This window comes from Haemaphysalis longicornis, unplaced genomic scaffold, assembly GCF_048455015.1.
Source record: "Haemaphysalis longicornis isolate Haplotype H1 unplaced genomic scaffold, Haemaphysalis longicornis Haplotype H1 scaffold_1, whole genome shotgun sequence".
Taxonomy (NCBI): domain Eukaryota; kingdom Metazoa; phylum Arthropoda; class Arachnida; order Ixodida; family Ixodidae; genus Haemaphysalis; species Haemaphysalis longicornis.
Window position 1 is genome coordinate 159,658,919 of NW_027526203.1, and position 17,053 is coordinate 159,675,971.

The 17,053-nt window shown below is 47.1% G+C and overlaps 1 protein-coding gene across 2 annotated transcripts in view; it reads right to left on the reverse strand.

Moving 5' to 3' along the window:
* The window catches only part of LOC144138533 (uncharacterized), an 80,733-nt gene that overhangs the window by 57,640 nt on the left and 6,040 nt on the right, over positions 1-17,053 (reverse strand). For both annotated transcript variants that reach the window (XM_077670869.1, XM_077670878.1), the window contains exons 4-8: positions 16,331-16,419; positions 13,120-13,248; positions 9,674-9,877; positions 7,465-7,560; positions 4,299-4,427 (exon numbers count right to left, since the gene is read on the reverse strand). In XM_077670869.1, the coding sequence (XP_077526995.1) occupies positions 4,299-4,427; positions 7,465-7,560; positions 9,674-9,877; positions 13,120-13,248; positions 16,331-16,419 (647 nt within the window). The remainder of the gene's footprint in view (positions 1-4,298; positions 4,428-7,464; positions 7,561-9,673; positions 9,878-13,119; positions 13,249-16,330; positions 16,420-17,053) is intronic.

Consider the following 17,053-nt stretch of genomic DNA (forward strand, 5'->3'; position numbering starts at 1 on the left):
AAGAGTCGGACCATGTGAGCAGCGCATGAAACTGAGTTCATCTTGACTGCAACAATCTGCCGCCTGCACGTCCCAGGTTCCTATTCACAGGACAGGCGGGATGCTACATAAACATTGGTGATCCAGAAGAGGATGTCTTGAGCTGTTTCATGTGTTTTTCTCCAGAGAAACAAACAGGTATGTGAAAGATTTGGCATTGCATAAGGGCAAGTTCTGCCACTCCCGCATGTAAGTGGCAAGACTTCCCTCAGGGGCGGAATGCTGAGTTTGTCCACGTTTCAAAGGTGACCATTTCACTTCCATTCCAATCATGGCGTACTGTATAAATTGGAATATAGGCCGAGGTTTTTTCCCCTTAAACATTTGAAGAGAAGTCACCCCTTGACCTATATACTGGTCACTCGCATGTTAGTTGTCATCTGGCAACCTGACAGTGCCTCCAGCACATCTGAGCTGCAAAGGCACCATCACCACCGCCATCCTTTCCTTTTTTTTGCTTCTCTCTATGGAGGAAAGTCAGCAAACAGGTGCATGCCATTTTCTTATTGCTCAAGATGCACTTGGTGCTAGTTCACCGCAGCATTTAAATATATGCCAAAGCCAATGGCAACATGTCTGCCCAGCACCGGTTCCGTGTTGCCGAAAAAAGTGCACATTACTGGTGTCAGCTGAAGGGGCAGCTCTCGGCACGCACTGCTCAGAAGGCCTCGTTTCATGGGAACTGCGCCGTGCACCCTGAACTGGAGGACACGTTGGCGACAACGTGCCAGGTCTCTATAAACAGATGGCTGGTGACAACCCCAAGATGCCTGCTGGCCACCTGCACAGGCTGCCTCTCGCGACAATCGGCACACGGGTACCCCGTGCAAGTGCTTAAAAAAGTTCTGCACAGGCAATTTCGTGCACCGCACCGAGGACAACATGCCGTGGGAGATGGCCTCGTTTGACGAGAGTTCAGTCAACTCCACAGAGTAATCTGAGACAAAGTAAATAGAATGATGTTGTGCACCTAATATTTTTTCTCACATTTCTCGGACGCAAGGTAAGAGGGTCGACCTGTACCTATATTCTGACTTGTACAGTAGTTGCACTTGCAAGGCCTCCGACTAATGGCATGCACAGAAACTGGCGCCCCGCCTTGCTCGTGCAACGTCACACGTGATTCAGTCGGTTAGGGCTCGCTTGAAATGAACACTTCTAAATGGACACAAAACGAACAACACTGATTTTTTCCTCCCCAGGTGAGCTTCCGTAAGTCGAATGACATTTTTCACAACTACACGTCCCCCACTACCGCCAGAGAAAGCCCAACAAGGTGTTCTGTTTAGTACAATGAAAAAGAGGACTCCGACACTGAGAACAGGCTGCAAAAAGAAGCAAAGTACTGGTGCTGTAGCACGAGGTTGCCCTTTGTGTGGTGCAGTGTTTCCCGCTCCATCGCACGGAGCAAGTGGGACCAAAGAGCAACAGTCAAGGTGCCCTTTTGCAACTCCTGCTTCCTTTTTTTTTGTGCTAGTGCAAATAAAGGTGCATTACTCTGTAATTTTCCCTCATAAATAAACAAGTTTTTTTCGACAGACAAAACAGAAGTGCCGCGCACTTCCCAGCATCATTTCTTTCGAAAAGAGAAAATCTAAAGGTAAAAGAGTTTGCAGTTCTAATCAGTTTTTCAAAATTTCTCATGGCAGTTAACGGGTTAGAGCTCCGATCAACTAGGGTGCCTCAACGCATGTGCTCCCCGTTGACTGACTGTCTGAAGCCCCTAAAGCTGCACTTTATGATTTACGGAACGGCAGCGATACCTGTTATGCGTGTGATGAAGTTTTTTGCTATATGAGCACAGGTGGGTGCTCCCACTTAAAGCCTCTCCACTGCATGGAGTGCCAGCATTGCATTTGGCCTCAAAGGTGGTTTGCTGGCAGCTCTGACAGACAGTCACCTCCACATTTTTTTTGGGCATGCTGGTAGCAGTGTCATCCACAAAGCTACCAACATTTGCCACAGCTCACTTTCTGGTGGACTGCGATGGCAAAATTCCCTTCACTGACTTCGCAGCCCATGACTGCACAGTGACAGTTTTTTTTTTTTTTTGTATGCATCAAAAATAACAGTTGAAAAAAGCCATGGACATACTGTGATCACGAAATGTGTCCGTTCGTGCTTTTCAATAAGATGTTTGGACTGCTTTCAATTAGATGGTCAATAAGATGTTTTATAAGGTGTGCAATAAGATGTTCAACAGCATGTTCGGAGCATGTGCCATCCTGTGGAGGCCTCCGCAGGATGGCAAAGGGAAAGCAACTGCTGTGGTCAAGCAGGACACTACTCTTGTTTTTGACAATCAGCGACGTGGATAGCCCCCTTCCACCCGACTCCAGTATATTATATACCGACGCAAGTATTAAAGACACTGTGATTGCCACTATCATTCATTGCACTAGCCATCCAGCTCTCAGCAAGACGTCCAGGTTTAAGGTCCCGGAACCTCCATCATCATTCTGTGCGGAACTTGTAGCCATTATTAGAGAGGCTCTGCTGGCTGTAACCGGATTCACTTTGCAGCCCGGGCGCGCATTGTAATTCGTACCGATGCCCTCCAAGCAGTCCGCTTACTGCAGTTAGTTAGTCGTAGCCTCATGCTGGCCCAGAATATTCACCAACTGGTGGCACGAATTGCTCACAAGATTCGTATTGAATGGGTTCTGCATGACCTACTGACAGCCCATTTCAAGGCAGATGCAGCAGCCCAGCTAGCAGCCTCCAATCTATCTCCGACTTCCCCATTGGAGCTGGATGATGCCACTCTCCTGCTGACCAGAAAGGAACACCTCCAGCGCTACGCACGTGCTCTCATTCCACTGTGTGCTGCCACCCTCCCCCCGGGTCTTATCCGTGCCAAGGAGGCTGCCGGGTGGGGGTGGCCTTAACCCTCGCTGTGAACCGCCAATGGCATAGCTTCCGAAATTCTTTTGCAAACCCTGGTTGCCCAGTTTGCCACCGCAGAGACACAATCGCGGATTTTCACCACTTGCTATGGTCCTGCCTCGCCTTGCATCCGACAAGAATGTGGCATCTTGCGGCGACGGCCCTCCGCGTAGACGACACATCCCCATACAGCGCATGGACACATGGGCCCCATCATAGTTTCCTCCTAGACTTCATCCGCGAAGCGATCATTTTCACGTTCATCTAATTCATTTTTGGTCATCATCAACTCATACCCCCTCATCTATGCCCCGTGGCAAAATAAACACTCTTAAAAAAATAACTTATGAAAGTACAAAGATAAAGAATTATGCACCCTTAAATGAAGCTTAGCGTGAAATTGTCCGTTTGCATAATTAGTATATATATTTTTTTGGATAATGCGTGCAGTATCCACAGTGGTGCCACTATACTCATGACCCAAAGTGTGTGGGGGGGGGGGAGGGGTCCAGGAGCAGACCGTTTTTTGAGGTGGAGTTCAATAACTGCCTACATCTAAGAGCTCTGGAAACTGTGATAGCTTAGTGTGATGTTACCCCAGCTTACGATGCTTTGTTTCCCTGCACCTGATTCGCACAATGCATTCCAAGCTAGAAGAAGAGCCCCACGCATATTGAAGAGAAGAGAATGCAGCCACCACTCTGCTTATCTGCTGAACTCTCCCAAAAAATCTTGAACACGGGTCAAGCCCTGAAAAAGCAGGCAGGTCAAACATTGTGGGAGCAACAGCATGGTTAAAACCTTACTGAAATTCCCACCAGCTCCCACATTGCAAGAGAGGTTTCCTTAGTGAGTGCCCCCACTATCTAGCCACAGAATAGAGGTGACCTTGTTCTATCTTCTGAAGATGCTATTCTCACAAGACCAAATCTACAAAAGTCCAAAGGATTGGCACGAACATTTTTCTGGGCTAAAAATGCAAACTGACTTCCACGAGCGGCCAGCCTACCTTTTGAGCGTACTTCTTTTCGTGGCAGCCCAGCAAGCGCACATTATTAACAGCACTGTGTTTCGACAACTTGTCACCTTCTTTAAAAGTACCCACTAATTCCATTCTGCACAAATGCAACATATCAACACCTAGCCCAAGAAATGGGCTGAGACCAGACTGAGCCCCCAGCAGGACAAGGAATAGCTGGGTGCATTCTTCCTCTATCAAAGGGTGTGGCATGCGAGAAAGAGATGACCCACACAAGCACACAACAGCAACTGGACCAACAAAGTGGGTGAACCCACAGAGAGTTCACCTACTTCACCACCAGTTCACCAGAGAGAGCTCACCTAAAAAAGAGAGGAGAAATCTAGGCGCTCACCTCATCCACAAGCGACTGGACATGCTCATCGCCCGTGAGTGCCGCACTTTCTAGCCGCTTCTCCAGTGTGCGCACCCGGTCTGTAAGGTCAGAGATGTGGCCGTCCTTCTCATCCATCATCGACGTGGCCTGCACACACAGCGTGGCCAGTGTGAATTGGGAAGCTGCACCATGGGCTTATTTTAAACACATGCAGCACAAAGCTGGGAAGGCAGTTGTCGTCAGAGAAAGGTGACGGCTTCAGGCAGGCACCGAAAAAAAATGCCTGGTTATAGGAGTAACACATTTAGCTCTCTTCGTATAATGTATTCCAAGTGAAACGCAAGAGAAGGAACCCGCAGAAGGCACTGAGAATCCCGAGAGTAGTATAGGTGCTAACAGCAGGCAGGGTGCTGCAGCAATAAATGAGAGTCTTTAAACCTTCTTCTTGTGCAAGCTGCTCATGTAGCCTATGCCCAAACCTTGTTTGAAGGTGGCATTTCATAGTATATTTCATTTAACACTCAAATTGGTGATAGAACTTACCGCGTTGTTAATAAATTCAATAAAAACAACTTATTTCTTTAAGAATGAAAGCAGCCATTACGGAAAAAACACCGTTGTAGAACAGCAGCGCCACCTGACCTATCTAAAACAAAATGCCTTGCCTTCCATGAAGCACTTTGATCATGTTCATGTCTGCACTTACTTTTTTATCACTGCTGACTCTAACATTGCTAAGGGTGTAATTTGGGGCAGTCGAGCAAGTCCAATGGACTTTGAAACAAAGTTAGCTTGCCTTCCATGAAAATGGAAGGCAAATTCCATCTCCTGCGAAAACAGAATTTATTGCTGCAGCATCGTGTACATGAATGTTGGGTTCCCTCCAGTCTTGGGCAGTAACTAGTTACTAGTAACGCGTTACCGGTAACTAGTTACTTTTTTCAGTAACTTGTAACTGTAACTAGTTACTTTTAAGTTAGAGGAACTTGTAACTGTAACACTGTTACTTTTTTGTGGAGTAACTGTAACGAGAAATATCGTTACAGTTACTTTATTTCTATAAAAAAATTATCCAACAGCAACACTCATTAACGGCCGATATTCAGTTAGCGCGTTTCACTTTTTCGGCCTTTCTTCCGCAGAACCTTCGTCTAGTTCAGTGATTCTCAAATGGGGTTCCACGGACCCCTGGGGGTCCGCCAGAGCATTTGAAGGGCCCACGAAGTCCACCTCAAAACTTTTACTCACGCCATTCTTTTCTCGATCTTGCCAGCACTTTCTTGCAATGCAAAAAAGTGGCTTTGGCGCATGACATGTACGTTTAGTTTCTCCGCGCAGCACCTAACATCTGCTTTTTGCACGACACGCCAGCTATGAGAAGGAAAAAAGCAGACACAGAAGAGGCAACGTGTAGGTGTTTAGAAGAATTTTAGATTCAAGACCAGATTGTTTAACATGGTGCGCATCGTCATTGGCGTCAACCATAAAAGGCGGGCATCGAATAAGTGTGTGGGCGACGTAGGCTGCAAGTAGAAATTGTTTGTCATTATGACACCAATCAATATAGGCTCCATCGTGGGGTCCCCCATCACTTTCGCAAGCACAAAAGGGGTCCCCGGGACAGACATGGCTGAGAACCACTGGTCTAGTTCATCTATGCCAGCTCACTCCCTTCGAATGGGTGAAAAACATCTGGGCTAGAAATGTTTAGGCGTGCACGTGTGCGTGGTGTCTTACGCGGTCTACTAAGGGCTCGAAGTTTCTAAGTCTAAGATGCAGTATTTTCCTCAGCAGCAGGCGAACAGAAAAACAAACACCCACAAACACCGCACAACGCACTGAAACCTTTGCACTTTCGCGGAAGCCTGGAAAACTCCGGGCAGGGCGTCGCTTTCTCATTAGCGACGTGCAGCCCCGTCTGTGGGGTCATAAAACGCCGCGGGGAGTCTCTCAGCGGCCTCGCGCTCGTCCAGCCCTGTGCGCACTGTAGAGCGTTCGATTCACAAGTCGCCGTTGCTTGCGACCATTGTGCTCTTTAGAGACGCCTGGCCGTATTTGGGACCATGCGTTTGGGACCCCTGGTCTAGAGGCTTCATCGAGCTGTCAACAGTACTCGAACGAGGTCGAGGAAGTAATAAATTTCACGCCCCTCCACACATACGACGACCGCAACGATGGTGGCCCCCGAGTGCCCTCACACCAGCCAGCATCTTGGCCGGCAGACGTCTGACCACACTGCCACTGCACGAAGAAATGTTCTTGGAAAGCCTCTCGACTTCGTTTCGAGGGCTGTGGCCGAAACGAAAACAGTAGCTACATCTGATTCTGAATATGGGGTGCAAGGAATACTTGGGCGAGCTTCGTTCGGCCTACGCCTCAAAGCAAACGAAGGGAGGGGTTCCTGGGATCGGCGACGTGGTTGCTGTGGAAGGCTGGGATTGTGAGAGCAGTGTTTTCCCGTAGAGACGGCAAAATCTGCCTTTGTGAGGACAGGGGGGAGGAGGGGGAGGGAGGGGACAGTAAAGCGTTTATTTCAGTTTCTATTCCCTTTGGAAATATCTTGTCTCATTCCGGGAAGGGGGGTGGCTGGGGGTTGGGGCGGGAGAACAAGCGACGGCATTGCAGGCGAAAATAAATCAAGTTGACATTGAAATATTGTTTAGGCAGTGTTGTCATCCAGCTCGGTATAGTATAAGTTCGGCCTCTCTGATTCCAATTTTGAAAAACAACTAATTCTGTGCTACAATGATGTTTGCAAATAAATTTCTTACAGCGAGAGTGCAGCAACAAAAAAATAAAGTTCTTTATGATGGATAGCAAAACTTATGTAATAAAAAAAATCAGGCGTACACAACGATTGGTGGTTTGGGCATGAGAGTGCATCATTTTAGGTTCCCCTCGTGTAGGCTTTACTACGTGTAATTTTTACTACCTTCATGCCTTCGTACGTTTCTATTAAATAAGCCAAATCTTTTCAGTAACGCAAAAGTAACGACGTTACTCTTTTGCAGTAATTGTAACTGTAACTAGTTACTTTTCGAAAATTCGTAACTGTAACTGTAACAGAGTTACTTTTTTGGGTTAGGTAACTGTAACTGTAACACTGTTACTTTTTTTCGGTAACGTGCCCATGACTGGTTCCCTCCCCATCTTTTGTGAGTGAGCTTAGAGTGGCTCTACGCACCTTGGATTTGTAGACATCATGTGTGTGCTTGAGTCCGTCGTGCTCATCCGTCAGGCTCCCCAAGGCACACTCCAGCTGGCTGATGCGGCCAGCACTCTGAGGGGCCAGAGAACGAGTGTGATGCAGAGAACGAGTGTGAACAAGTGACACAACTACTACGAAGCTATGCCACAGATTCACTCACCATGCACACAGCTCCAAAATTCTCGTCTTATTTGCATTCGAAGCAAACTAGAGGGCCTACCCTTAGGGGTTAGGTTAGGTAACTGTATGTTAGTGCTGGAAGTTATGCTCTAACAACTGGCCCAGCTTAGTTGCCAGCATTTCTGACGTTTCACTCCTCATAGCAAGAAGGGCCTGTGTGCTTTGCTGTTCAATATTTAAATTTAAGGGGCCCTACACGGGCAACATAATCTTAAAATACATGTGATAACCACCACGCACAGGTTAAATGGAGCACATTCACAGTTTTTACAGCGACAGGTACTCTATTTCCCTTTTTGATAAGGTTATTGATAGTGCGTTGACGTAACCTCCTTTTCCGGATGCCATACAGTAGGCTTCCCATATCTCGTGCTGCCTCTTGTCTCTTGAGCTCATGAGAACTGACGTTTTTTATACTCCAGCGTGCCTTAAGATCTTGCACAATGCGTTGTCCAATTGCTGGGCGCATTCATCAACAAGCACACGTACGTATGTTCCCGCAGCCTTTCATCGCGGCAGCGACCAGTCTGGCCGATGTATGATTTGCCACAAGGGAGGGGAATTTGGCACACAACACCTTGTTCACAGCTGACGAACTTTTCCACTTGTTTTACACCACAGATTGATTCGCCAGAATCATCATGCCTGGGACGGTACAATCTCTTGCAAGGGCCCCTTAATTTACTGGAAGCTTGAAAGACAACACGCACATCATGTGCACCAGCCACCTTTTTTAGGCGGTGTAATATAGCGTGTTGTATCTGGAGAACTAATACAGGTAGTTCACCCAAAACTACCCGTATTACTTACATCCTACAGGGATATGAATACAGCAGTCTGTTACACTGACACGCGCTTCTGCTTGCTGTTTGTGGGTGCCCAGCATTTCACGTTTAGATCGCTTTAACAAACATCCGTTTTTGCCGCAAAACGTCCAAAATAGCTGCTATACGCGATCCCAGACACACGCACAAACAAACAAAAAAAAACTCACGAAAAAAAAAGTATTGGAAGACTTATGTTCGACTCGGGATCGCTAACCCACCAGACCACGCTACCTCGAGGCAAATTTCAGCTTAACCAAAGACCAAAAAGCCACCAATTTAAGACAGATAGCTTAAATTGGTCCAACGCAACAACTTTCCCTTTAAAGTATATGTATTATAAAAGGGAGCATACAACGTGCCACAACGAAAACTTTTCCAAGACGCAGCTGGCGCCCATACACCACAGAGCCCAAGCTGGCTTGGGCCCACATTTGCTGGCTTGGGCCCTGTGGGCCCAAGCTGTGGGCCCAAGCCAGCAAATCGGCCAGCTACCAGAGGGCACTGCACACGCAAGATGGCGGCACCCTTTTAAGTGCAATGCACTTCTTAAGCGACCCTGAACCTGCGTCCACCGGCGATGTCCGCGCACGTGGAGATGGGCGCGCGCAGCCTGGCCGCTGACATGGCACATACCCACGTGGGGGATTGGCCAGGAATCTCCTCGTCTTCCTTGGCAACGGGGGGAGATGGGCGCGCGCTGCCTGGCCGCTGACATGGCACATACCCACGTGGGGGATTGGCCAAGAATCGGGCGTGAGAAGGGCTAATGCACCTGCTTAAAGGAGTACTGACACGAAATTTCAAAGCTGAGATCCGCTCTAGCAATCAAGTACAACGACAACACAAATAAATGTCTGTGAATAAATGCATCTTTCTTTCTTTGTAGTTGTGTGTGTGTGTGTGATCTCTCTTTCGCGAACATTACCGAACCGCGCAAATTCAACTCGTGCATTCGCACTTTCACATTCTTCCCCTCGGGGAAATGCGGGGAATTTTTTTGGAATGGTCTATAGTACCCGTAGAAAAGGCACTAAGTGGCAACCGACGCTTTATTTCTCAGGACGTGCACAACAGCGACAGTGTCAACAGCAACCAGTGTCAAAATGGCGAACGCTCGTGCATGCAAACACAGTGCTGCCCCAACACCCGTCCGTCCCGCGTGTACAAGCGATGCCCACCTGCAGGGCGTCCTGCTTGAGCCGGTCCACCTCCTCCTCGAGCGAGGCCTTGTCCCGCTCAAGGTCGCGCGCCCGTGCCTGCTCCCCGCCCTCGGACAGGGCTTGCTCCAGCTCACACACGCGCTCCTGTGACTGCTGCAGCTCCTGCGACCGCTGACGCAGGCGCTCGTCCACGGCCCGAAGCTCCTGCTGGCTGCACAGAAGCTGCGCACGCACACCACCCCGACCACTGAACACCTTCGGCACCACTGCCACAACTGTTGCAGCGTGAAGCAAGGGCTACAGAACCATTATAAGCTTGTACGCAATGTGAGGGGAAACAGCAGGAGTTCCCTCACAGCATGCCTACAGTTATGCAGTCACCCGTCCCTAAATGGAAATGGCCAACACCACCATCGTAGGCATGCCTAGACTTGATTTATTGATTGCTTGTAGGGTTTAACGCGCCGGCGCAACGCAGGCGATGAGGTGCGCCGTGTAGTGGAGGGCTTCGGATTAATTTTGACCACCTGGGGATCTTTAACGTGCGCCGAAATCTCGTGCACACGGCCGTTTTTGCTTTTCGCCTCCATCAGAAAAGCGGCCGCCGCGGCCGGGAACAGAAACCCGCGACCTCGTGCTCAGCAGTGCAACGCCTTACTTAGCCAAGGAGCCACCGCAGCGGGTGGGATGCCTGACTTTTTCAGCCAGTGCTACCACATCTCTTTGACACTAAACTGTGGCAATCCTGGTCGACATGAGTACAAATAAGCAGTTCCAATAGAGTACACACTCCAAGTGATGAAGCTAATCCTACAAAACTACACTTTTAAGATTAAAAGTAAAGAAACACAAAAACAATTAGTCCAACATATCACAGTAGTCATAAAAAAAATGCATCGCTCAAAACATCTCAATAGCTTTTGTGGTGGCTGTTTCTATCTGTTTTCGACAAAGCTGCACTTACTGAACATGGACACTGCTTGGTAGATGCGCACGTTACGCTTGCTACAGTTTACTCCCTGTAGCTTTGAGCACCTGTTACCCAGGGTGTAATATGTACTACTAAACTTCATCCTTTCAATTACCGTTTTAGTGAACTTTTTCATTTAATTGTGATAAAAGAGCAAGCTAACAAAGAGGTATCAACATAGTGCACTTTGTTACAGCCAATTTAAGTAATATATTTCTAGCCAATTTCAGTTTTGTTATTAGGATGGCTAATTCATAAATGCTTTTAATTTGATTAAATTTGATCTATAAATAACTAGTCACGTCTCCCAACTTAACATAACTTTGATTCTAGTATCCCCTCATTATGTCACTGCTGAGGTCGTGCAGCCCGAAATTTTGAATGTTTTTCAACAATTGTAACCATTTTTCGGAAAAACAATGTCTTCCAGGGATGGAATGTAGCTAAAAGGCACCGGTTCCTTGCACTTAAGGCCGAATGTCCTTTGGTGTCTGTTTCCCTTCAGACTGCCTTAGGCCAGATGTCCTTAGGCACAAGAAACCGGTGGCTTTCCCTCACGTGCATCGAGCGACACACAACCTGAAAAATGTGGCTAACAGGCACAAAGTGCCAGTCGTTCTTTCTGTCCCTTACACGTTGGTTAGCCTGTGCCCCAAGATACTGAAAGGGATGGCAAAGACGCCAGTTTGCCCAAGACGACATACAACGCCATACGTGAAGTGTGCAACCGGGGTGGTGTTCATGATTCCGCTCACATGCGGGCAGGTGTACATCGGTCAAACGGGCCGCTGTCTAAACGGCCGTTTAAGGGAACACCAGCTGTCTATGTGCAACAAAGCGGGCTCCCACCTTCCACACCACTGCGTAGCTTGTGAAAGCAAGCCATGCGAGCCAGCTCTGAATCAGACGAAGGTAATGAGCAAAAGCCGAGGACAGGTGGCAAGGGGAATTAATCGAGGCCTTCTTCATTCGAAAGCATGGCGGAAAGTGTGTGAGTGAACCACCCATATGGAAATGAGTACGAATTTTTAAACCGTTCTATGTATCATGTGATAAAGATAGTGACATGACGTGTGCGCATGTGCTGGTGTGGGTATATAAGCATGTTCAATGTTCAGTTTTACGTCTCAGCATGAAGAACCAACTAGCCCAAGAACATACTTTACTGGGTACGTTTTTTACCCCGAAAAGTTTACGCACACTTGGGGTGCGTTCATTGTGTGAGGCAAGCAATTCTACGCTTCTTTTTCCACTGCAATTTCAGCTTTGTGTCTCTTCGTACATGGCATAAGCAACTTTTCTGACTTATTCTGTAACTCTCACAACTACTGTGAAATATATTGCACAGATCTGACGACAGTGCTCAGTCCCAAATTCAGTTACAGAGAACAAACCTGCACTGAAAAACCTGCCACAACCAGCTTGTACCGTGCATTAGAAGCCACTCAAAAACAAGAAACAAAATTGTTAAATCCCATATCTGAAGGCTTCCTACATGCCGAGTTATCTATGTTTACCAGTCGTGGCTGCCCCACTATCAGTGCTCAAGGTCAAATGCCTCACAGTGTGGAACCAAAGGGGATAAGGGGATTGGATAACAGGGAGCGTGCTTGCCTGCGTTTTCAATGGCAGCTGTGTTTCATCAAATAACATGCACGGTGGCATTCCGTAAAACAATGCTTTCTCATACATTTTTATGATTGAAAATGGGGGGTGTGTCCGTCTTGCGAGGGTTGAAAAAATTCAAAGCATTTATGGCTAATGTAGGGCCTTGCGAATGCATTCACTGCATGGGTTAACACAGTGCACACATCCCGCCTCGTGTGAAAAGGTCGTGTATGATGCGGATGGCCAAACCGAGCAGATGTTGTCTTTTGTACAGAACTTATAGGCAAAAAAGTGTCTGGCTTGATTTCATTTTTATTTGTTTCAAGGTTTCACCTTTCTAAGTACCAAGTACCAAGACCACAACTCTATGCCCTTGTTGGCCTAATACTCCACATACCTTTGTTACGAATAATTGGGCACTGTAGCCATAAACATTGTGTTTTGCAATTACGTATAAGACTTCCTGACTATACAGTTATATAACTGGGCTTTCACTGCAGTACTCTTGAAGACACCGTAACCCAGAACTATTCTTGGATTAAACCAGCGCGAACTTAAACAAAGACAAAAAAAGTGGAACGCACGGTCAGCCGCTGGTCTAACAACTAAAGTTTAACGTCAAGAATGGTGAATAAGTTCACGCTGGTTTAGGTTCCCACTGGTTTAATCCAAGAACATGTCTTTCCAACTAGCCCAGCTTGCAACACTTCTGCAACCCAGAACTATTATGAGTGGAATTTCAGGGCAGAGCAATCCCCGCTTTCAATGGCTCCTTGAGGTATTACCGTGAGAGTGGGGCTGAGCAATTGTGGTGATTTGCTGCAGGAGTACCGCACTCTGCAACAGGCGAAGGAATGCACCGAGTATGCCGTTGTGAGGCCCTTACCAGGTGCTTGACCTTGGCCATCTCCTGGCTCTGGAAGCTCTCGATCTCCTCCCGGTTCTCGCAGCGGCCAGCCAACAGCTCCACACGTTGCTCGCTCTCCCGCAGCTGCCGCTCAAGCTCGTGCTTCTCCTGTACGCACCACGCACACCGTCCCCCCCGTGGTGACCACTGTGCTGCTCCTACTACCTTGCTTGGTGGCAAGTGTGCACCCTTCATGAGTGCCACATTCTCTCATCAAAGGCCACGTGAGAGCCGTGTGGAAAGGAGATAAATGCTGGTGTTTTCTGGCCACCAGTCTATGTGTCAGATAATCCAGAATGTGCAATGCCTTGCGTATTTTGTTCTGAGAGCTCCAGGTGGCATCAGAGTCTCAGGCTGTTCATCCTGGCAAAGATGGCCATCAGCTCTCCCACCGGTAAAAATTATTTTCATTCATTCTCTAAATAAGTACGCAAGTGCCTCCACCGTACTTGGTGTTAAACAAAATAGTCCACAAAATGCGACCTTTGTGTGAAACAAGGCACAAATGGAGAAGCGGTGTGTTAAAAAAAAATTTAGTATCATCGTAGCATCCTGTATTTTGAACACTGAAAGTCTGCTGGTCCCACTTAGTTTGTGAACATCTTCATGACGGCAGTTGCTGTGCAGATTTTATCTGAAGGCCTGCCCTGCCAAACAGTGTGGATACCATACTGGGTAATAACAGTCGGCCAAGTGCCTTGCATGAACTGCACGTCAGGCCTTAACTATACTCAGGGACAACTTTCCGTGGCAATGGAGAGAAAGCTATGGGGGGAGGGGGAGGGGGGAGCTAAGTGCTCTGTGTTACTGCGCCAAAATAGTTCTGATAAACTGGTTTTGGTCTCAGTTTCGGCATGACAGATACACATTTGCTACAGTTCATTTCTTCGCATGAGCTCCGTGATTGAGCGCACTGAAAGACGTTCACCGAGCGTGCAGGCATATTGGAATCTTCTTCCCCACGCTTCATTTGTTTGTAAACACAATCCAACATTTTGACTGGAGAACCCAGACTGACTGTGGACTATACCGTACAACTCTGTATCGTTCAGAAAAAAAGAGAACTTTGTCAGTGCTGCAATTTTGAGGGCATGCACTGATTTGCAAACTCTTCTGGAGCTGAAAACTGAGCAGCACCACCGACATGTGTGGTGTGCTTACATAGCGCGGGCACAGTATACTGAAAGAGCAGCATGCACACACATTTAAGCACACGCTCACTTACGCCGGCAAACCGGCTAACCAAAATGGATTGCGGAAACGGCGGGGAGTCCCGGTTGCATCAGTATCACTTGGGCATAGACTTTGCAAGCCACTTGCTTCGTTTGTTTTGACAGCTTTTGCTCCTCAATATTCTTGAAAATCCCACGCGGAGAACGGAGTGGTGAGCTGCCGAAGGCCGTCAACGAGGACGCCATGTTTTTTCAGAAGAGAACCTATGTGATGCCAGTGGCGACGGCCGCAACAAAAAATATTCGAAGATCTAAAACATAATGCTCTCTGTTTCATATATGTATTCTGGCTAGCAATTTAGTGGCATTATCAATCCATGGCTAAAACATAGGAACTACGTATATATTTTTGAATTGCTTCTGTTACAGCCAAGCAATTATTTTTGTTCAGCTACTTCCTGCTGCACAGTGAAATGGCGGGGTTCAGCTCTATAGACTTGACTGCATTGCCACAGAAAGTTGTTCCCGGGCCTTCTAGACACCCTACCCGAGCAGAGTCGGGAGGAAACTGGGCCCGTCTGCCTGTGCGTTGTTCGGTCGCCCAGGCTAAGTGATGGCAGCAACTCTGCGCCTCATCTCTGGACCATCTAGTTCACACATGAAATTACTTCTCCTCTTCTTATTCACTTCAATGCATCCAACAGTTCGACTAATGTCATCCAGCACAGCCAGTCTATATTGGACAAGAAGACTGTCCAGTGTTGGGATTGTCCTAAAAGATGACCTCATCCTCGTTAGGTCCTAGTGTAGTGTTAACCAGCTGTATTTGACAGTATGAAGTTCTGGTTAAGAGGGCTCACTAGTGATGAAAAAAATTTCTCAATGTTTATGCAGTTTATGGTAAACTTCGTTGCTGGATAAAAGAGGAATTGCTGCCAAAATAATTACACTCAAAACCTTCGCCCTTTCCAAATAATAATTACACCGATTTTATATAGACGATTTGAATGAGTAGTCTGGTTTTTATCTTGGGCATCATTTTTATTAAAAGTGAAGGACAAAGATAAAAAAATTAGCTAGGGATGTTTTTTTTATTTTAAACAGCAAACTTCTCTTATTATGACATTAAATTCTAAAAGCATGTCATTGCTTTAAACCAATAACTGTAATTAAGTTTTGTAGAGAAATCTCAGAAGAGCTTCAAAGCTTGTAACACCATAGCTTGTAACAAAGCAAGTTACAACATTTGTGGCCTCATAGGAAAAAATCTCATAGCCTGCTAACTTTTTTTCCTTCATGCAAAATCAACTTAGGGCTTCCTACATTGAATCAGCTGTGTTTCAGAGGGCGTGAAGTATGTACATCTTGTGTAGAGAGTGTAATGGTGTCTTACAATTTCCATTTCACTGGCGCACATCAGTCACATTTAATGCTCATATCCAATAACACAGAATTCACTTCTCGATAAGCAGTCTGTTTTACCTGAGAACACATTACAAAGTTTACGGAGCTCAGCTTGTGCACTGTTATACCCAGTATATTACTACAGCTGGCATTGTTACAAGCAGTTTGATTATGGTAACCAACCTGCACAGCAAAATTAAGCACTTTTTTAACGGCCTTCTGGAGTGAGTAATGGAGGAACGCTGATACTCCCTACATTCCTTCAGTCATGAAAAAATTTACACCCACAAATCTCTCGTTTTTTTTTTTTTCTTTTTTGCTCCATCACTACAACATGTCACCCCCTTACGGAAGCGAATTATGTGAACCCTGCTTTTGATAATTATATAAGCAGCACAATGCCTCTACATGCACCTAACGCTAAGCCAACACAAAATGTTATTTGCGATGCCTCCCCTTTTTTTTCCTTGACACCTCCATGAAATAAGCAAGATCAAAGTTCACCGTAGCTACCTTCCGTAAAAGCAAGATCAAAGTTCACCGTAGCTACCTTCCGTAACAGACTTGGTAACGCAGCATGACATGGCCGCAAGGGTCAGCCGAAGGGCACTCACCTTCTTGGCAAGCCGCAGCTTGTGGCAGACTTCCTCATAGTCGGCGTTTGAAGGAGCCCACCTCTGTGGTGTGCCGCCTTTCTTTTGGTCTGGGGAGGCCAAAGAACGTGGGGAATGCATGGTGCAGCGATTAGCGAAGTGTAGGTCAGAGTACAACCCCATTGCCCTTGACCACGTGTGAAGGCAGGCAGCACACGGCACACTGCATCACGCATGGAGGCCAGTTTACTGCATCCCTGAATTCATGAGAATATGACCGGCACACCCTGGAGAAGCGACAAACATTGAGCTCATAGTGCGTAGCAGGTACACCCAAAATGACCCGCTCGAGACTGATTAATGACTGGTTGGTGTAACTGAAGACGCCCATGTATAAAAAAACAGAGAATTATAAATGTACACATATTGGCTGATTTAATGGGACAGCTAGAGTGTGATTGGGCGGGCCCCTGCTTGACTCTGACCACAGAAGGTCCACGTTTATAAAATTTTGGAAGCACACTTACACTAGGATACACATTATTTTACAGCGTGGGAAACACATTTACAGTGCAGTAAACTTGGAACTGAAGGAATGCGAACTCACGAAGCAGCATGCAGCCGAAGAGAAGAAAACTCTCAAGACAATGGGTCGCCTCCACCACCTGGTAGGCCACCATGTGGTGGGCCACCACGTGCTATCCAAGTACCGGTCGGCAGGTAACCGCTACCATTTTGGTCACC